Source organism: Mercurialis annua, linkage group LG1-X (assembly GCF_937616625.2).
Source record: "Mercurialis annua linkage group LG1-X, ddMerAnnu1.2, whole genome shotgun sequence".
Classification (NCBI taxonomy): Eukaryota; Viridiplantae; Streptophyta; class Magnoliopsida; order Malpighiales; family Euphorbiaceae; genus Mercurialis; species Mercurialis annua.
The window spans coordinates 65,791,171-65,797,247 of record NC_065570.1 but is presented as its reverse complement, the minus strand read 5'-3'; the positions used below and the strand labels follow the sequence as shown (position 1 = coordinate 65,797,247).

Sequence of the window (6,077 nt, the reverse complement as noted above, 5' to 3'; positions counted from 1 at the left end):
TTCTCATTTTCTAGTCAATACCTAATTTTGTTTGGGATTACTAGGCTGATATAATCTTTTTTGCAATGTAATAACAAATTATAGCCAAGTCAATGTTGGCCTATCAAAGTATTGATAGCCTATTAGGTAAAGGCAATAATATAGTCACAAATAATATATTTATTAGGGGTTAAAGCAAAAGAATTCTAATCTAGAAGGGTTAAATAATTAATATTTTAATTATTCATGCACCCAAATTATAAATCTCCATTTCTTAAATTTGTTTCTATATTATAGATAAATTATTTAATTCGGATTAAGTGAGTTTGAAATTGTTGATCTATGATATTAAAAACTTATTTAAAGGTTCATATGATTTTATAATAATATTTTTCTATACGACGAGATTGACAAAATTACAACATCAACAACAATTGCTTGTAAAAAGAAATCATAATGTTTTATTGAAATACAATAGCAAAAATATTTGCTAAAATAAATCCTAATGTTTATTGAAATACAACAACAAATGATACCCGATCAATCATCATCAAATGAATAATTATCTCTGTAGATATCTATAAAATTCACAAAACATTTTAATAAAAATATCATACGAAAGCCATGGCTACGGACATCAACGTCATCAAAGCAACATTAGCAGCAACACTTGTGGCAGAGTCGGCAATGGGCGGTGGTGGTGAAGACGGAGTGATAGTGGTGCCGGGCGGTGATGGGGCTGAAGTGTTGGTGGTGCCAGGCGGTGAGGGGGTCGAAGTGTTGGTGGTGCCAGGCGGTGGGGGGGTGGAAGGAGTGGGGGTACTAGGCGGTGAGGGGGTGGAAGGGGTGGTGGCAGCAACAACATTAATAGCTAACTTTTGGCCTGTTAAGCAATGACCGGGAAAGGCACAAATATAATATTGCATGCCACTGGTAGTAAGAGTTATATTGGCTGGTCCACTGTTGATAAGATCAATGTTGTCGTCTGAATCAGTGTCACAGTCACTAAAATCATCCAATCTTACTGTGGCCACATTGTGTACTCCGGTAGCGAAGTTGAAGACTGTCCATGATTGAAACAGCCATGTTAATTCATTGAGGGTAATTAAGTATCTAAAACACTGTGTTATTAAACAACAAGTATATATAATTCAGTTGGCTGAACTAAGAAATAAAAACAAGATAGAAAAAGAAAGCTTACTTAGAGTGTCACCAATGGTGAAGTTGCGAGCAGCGGCCCAGTTAGCATAATAAGTGGAATTAGGAAGAGCGTTTTGCCACCCCAAAGCATCTCCTACAACATGAACTGCTGCTTCTGTGCTTTCTAGAGTTGCTCCTCCAATTACTATTATTGCTACAATGGCAACAATACTTTTCATATTTATCAATTTAGCCATCAAACTATGATTTTGTGTTCTCAATGGTCCGGTCGCCCTTCTCTCTAGTTGGTTTAAGTGTATGAAAGAGTTTATGATTCTATTGTAATTATGTTGAATGTATTTATAGAGTAAAAAGTTGAGGATGTAAATGTTGACCATTATAATGCTTACGTGGATAGATGGATTTCTTTGACAAGGTCTATTATTATTATTATTTTCCCAGGAGTAGCTGTTGAATTGTATCACCATCTATGTGTGGATAGACTATGTGCATTTGTTAATAACACTGTTTTCAGAACCAAATCGGACCGACCGGTTTAACCGACTTCACATAAACTGGAGTTTAGTCCGGTTGGAAAGTACAGTTCAACCTCTTTCAACTAGAAAAACTCTAAAAATCAAAAATTACTAAACTAATTAAATCGTAAAATGTTTTTGGTTCTTTATTTATCAATTCGAGTGTGACCCTAAGGTGGGACATAGGTCGGGTTGAACAGTGAATCGGTCCGGTCAAACCCGGCCTCAAACCAATCAAACTCTAGACCAAATCTAAACCGACTCAAAACCGAAGGGAGGTCGGTTGCTGGCCAGTTTAATATTTTTGAAATCGAAACTGCCAACTTTAATTCCAAACTGATAGTTTGTTCCACACCGGATTTTTAAAAAAAATATATCATTTTAAGTTATTTATTATACATGTATTTATGATAAAAGTTAAATGAAACTTTTAAATTTTAAGTACAGTTAATCGTATGTCTGAAAATCAATTTTTATTTTAACTAAATTGTAAATATTTAAACTTAATTGAAAAAAAAAAGTATTTTTAAAACCAGCCGAAATCGAAACTATGAATCAAAACCAGCCGGTTTCAGATCGACCCAGAACTACTTAAGTGGCAGTTCAAGACTGGTTCAAGTGTTTCTTAAACTGTGAACCAGCGTTTTAAAGCGAAATTGTCGACTTATGAATCGTAGCCAGCTATGTGACTTATAAATAGTTTTTCTAATTTATTTGCTATTTATAATTTTATATATGTATTTAAAAAAATTATATATAGATTTATTATAGAAAAGATATACACATATTATATAACTATATGTTTTTAAATTTAATTGGTTGAAGTGACGGTTGGACTGTTTGAATTTTGAACAAGTTGCTTCATCGATTTACTTACCGGTTTGATTTTTAAAATATTGGTTTATTGAACCAATCCATTCGGTCTTGTTTTGAATACGAAACTAAATGGGATTATATCATCTCAAAATAGTCACGAAAATAAAATAGTAAAATAATGAAATGAAAAGTTGATTCAAATTTGACACGCTAATTACAAAATATTTTATTAGTAATGCAAGATTAAATCAACTTGACCCATTAAGAGCTATAATTATTCATGTCATGATAAAGGTATAAAGCAGAGAATATCATATTTCATTAAAGTTAAAGTAAATATATGTGGTCGGTTTGTGGTATTATTTACACATTCCTAATATTAAAATAGAGACTTTTGTGTTTGTCTTGGATGCTTCCTTATTCATAATTGTCTCGCATGTTCAACATCTTCTATCTTGCGTTTCATTATCCAAGCTTTCTCATTTTCTAATCAATACCTAATTTTGTTTGTGATAAGCATGTGCCAAGAATTTTCCTTTTTTTTTCTTTTTACTATTATAAATGAGAAAATTTAAACTGCGTGATTAAAATAAAAAACGTGTAAAATTTGTGATTTTTTTGACATTAACCTTGTAATTTATATATTTAAAAAAATTAATAAAATTTCATTAAATCGAATATGAAACATTAAAAAAATTTAGAAACTAAATCTAATAATTTGGCGACGTGGGACAAATACAATTTCAATTTAGGGGTTCAAAGCAAATGATATTTAATTTAGGGGCTCCTCTTAAGTTCAAATTCCCTCCATTTCTCTCAAGTCCACTTCAATTTTTGACATTTAAGTAAAATGATATTTAATTCCCTCCATTTTCCTCAAGTCCACTTCAATTTTTAACATCTAAGTAAAATGATATTTAATTCCCTCCATTTCCCTTAAGTCCACTTCAATTTTTGACATCTAAGTAAAATGATATTTAATTCCCTCCATTTTTATCATTTTACTTAGGTGTCAAACATCTAATTGGACTTGGGAAGAAAGGAGGAAATTTTGAACTTGAGGTGATCTACTCCCATTTCAATACGTATTAGGTGAAGGCGAGAATAATATTTATAAGGGGTTCAAAGCAAAAATATCACATTTTAAAACTTAGAAGGATTATATAATTAATTTATATAAAACTCCATGCATCTACATTATAAGTTTTCAATTTTTTTAAAAAAAACGTTCTTCATATTTTAGATAATTTGAATTTGAATCTTGTTCTATAAATGGTATTAAAAATTTAACTAATTGTTTTATTTTAAAGTTCGTAAGATTTTCATTTTTAAACACTATTTCGGGACAGTATAAATATAAAAAAAACTGTATAAAAAATAGATATCGAAATAGTTCTATCGAAATCGTTACTATTGATTCAATAATATTATTGTCTCAATTTGACTCATTTGACTAATAGTAAAAAGGACGGAATGATTAAATAGAGGATCATATCGTTTAATTTTCAAACATGAGACGTGAAAGTGTGAATTATTTATAATATATGTGAGGGTCTCTAAATAGTTTGCGCTCCTTTTTTATCTTCTTCAATTAATATCTTTAAAAATAATAATGATGAATGAAAGTATTTAATATGAAGAGGGTATGAAAGTCGAGTTATGCAATTTTTTATATAAAAATCTTTTCAACTACATTTAGATAAAAAAAAGTGTTATATTTTGTAAACCAATACTGACATAAATTACTTAAAAATGAACGAATAATACTGTTTTATTGAAATACAGCAACAGATGCTGCCCGATCAAATGAATAATTGTCTACATACATATGTAAACGATCCACACAATTTAATTATTACTATGTCAAATCAAATTTAACAAAAATATCACATGAAAGCCATGGCTATGGACATCAACGTCGTCAAAGCAACATTAGCAGCAACACTTGTGGCAGAGTCGGCAGACGGTGGTGGAGACTGGGTGACGGTGGTTCCAGGCGGTGAGGGGGTAGAAGGGTTGGTGGTGCCGGGCGTTGAAGGGGTCGAAGGCGTGGCGGTGGCAGCAACATTAATTGCTAATTTTTGGCCTCTTGAGCAGTGGCCGGGAAATGCACAAATATAATATTGCATGCCGCTGGTACGAAGAGTTATGTTCGCTGGTCCATTGTTTAAAAGGCTGGGGTTTTGGTCTGTGTCACAGTCGTTAAAATCATCCAAACTTACTGTAAGCACATTATGTACTCCGGTACCGAAGTTGAAGACTGTACATAATTGAAGAAACTTTGTTAATTAAACCATGATAAATGTTACTATTTGAAACTCTCTAGGTAACATAAGTAGTTTAGTGTAAGCACATATGATAAATGCGTGAAATAATTTCTTTTTTTAGATTCGAGAAATAATCTTACGGTAGATGTTTTTGAGAAACTTTAATTAAATGTTTTTGAAAAACTTTCATACTCGCTACTGAAATTTTGTTTCCATATTCATTCTAGTCCCTCAATTCTAACATAGCTCACTTTTGCCCCTCCATATATACTTTCAACACCCCTGGCGAGCCCAAGCATTTGAAGATGTCAGATTTCTCTCAGTTGATCATATAAGTATGACTGTGGACACAATTACTAAACAGAAAACAAAGAAAAGAAAGCTTACTTAGAGTGTCACCAATGGTAAAATTACGAGTAGAAGCCCAATTAGCATAGTAATTAATGTTAGGAACATTATTTTGCCATCCCACAGCATCTCCTACAACATGAACTGCTGCTTCTGTTCTTTGTAGAGTTGCTCCTCCAATTATCATTATTGCTACAATAGCAACAATACTTTTCATATTCATCGATTTAGCCATCAAAATAAATTAATATGATTGTGTTCTTAATGTCAGGTCGCCCTTCTCTCTAGTATATATGTTTCTTTCTTCTTGCTCTATTTATATGGACGAGTTTGTAATATAATTGTAATTATGTGGAATGTATTTATAGAGTAAAAGATTGAGGATGTAAATATTGACAATCAGATTGCCTATATGGATAGATGGATTGTCTCGAGTTTGACTAGTTCTATTTTCTTTTCTTCCATGGAGCAGTTGTTGAATTGTATCAGATATGTATGAATAGACTATGTGGAAATGTTTATACCAGTGTTTTGAGAACCAAACCGGGCAGACCGGTTTGACTAAGAACCGAAAGTCCGTCCACTTTGATTCTTTCCTAAAAGTTAAAAGTACATTTCAACCACTTTGAACTAGAAAAAACTGTAAAAATCAAAAACTATTGGACCAATTAGATCATAAAAATGTTTCAGTTCTATCAATTAGAGTGTGATCCATACTGCCTTTTCAATTTAGTTGTACACTCGGGAGCATTACGTATATTACATAAATATTAAGTACTTTTTAAATTTAACCGATTAAGTTGATAGTTGAATTGATTGAACCGATGGTTGAATTGGTTGAACTTTGAACCTGTTATCTCATTATTTCAGCTACTGGTTCAATTTAAAAATATTGGTTTATAATATAGTTTGAACTTTGAACCAATCCAATCGGTCTTGGTTTGAATATCGAACTAAATCAGACTATATGAAATCATATATTGGTCACAAA

At 31.8% G+C, this 6,077-nt stretch overlaps 2 protein-coding genes across 2 annotated transcripts; both read right to left on the bottom strand.

The window, feature by feature from the left end:
* Positions 1–413: 413 nt before the first annotated feature.
* Positions 414–1,452, bottom strand: LOC126667307 (cucumber peeling cupredoxin-like). Its single transcript, XM_050360278.2, has 2 exons — positions 1,181–1,452; positions 414–1,042 (listed from the first exon to the last, which is right to left on the bottom strand). The coding sequence occupies exons 1-2, from the start codon at positions 1,374–1,376 to the stop codon at positions 591–593; spliced, it is 648 nt and encodes a 215-aa protein (XP_050216235.1). The 5' UTR covers positions 1,377–1,452; the 3' UTR covers positions 414–590.
* A 2,772-nt stretch (positions 1,453–4,224) lies between these two features.
* On the bottom strand, positions 4,225–5,435 carry LOC126667319 (mavicyanin-like). The gene is made up of 2 exons (XM_050360283.2): positions 5,126–5,435; positions 4,225–4,731 (listed from the first exon to the last, which is right to left on the bottom strand). The coding sequence occupies exons 1-2, from the start codon at positions 5,319–5,321 to the stop codon at positions 4,358–4,360; spliced, it is 570 nt and encodes a 189-aa protein (XP_050216240.1). The 5' UTR covers positions 5,322–5,435; the 3' UTR covers positions 4,225–4,357.
* Positions 5,436–6,077: the final 642 nt, after the last annotated feature.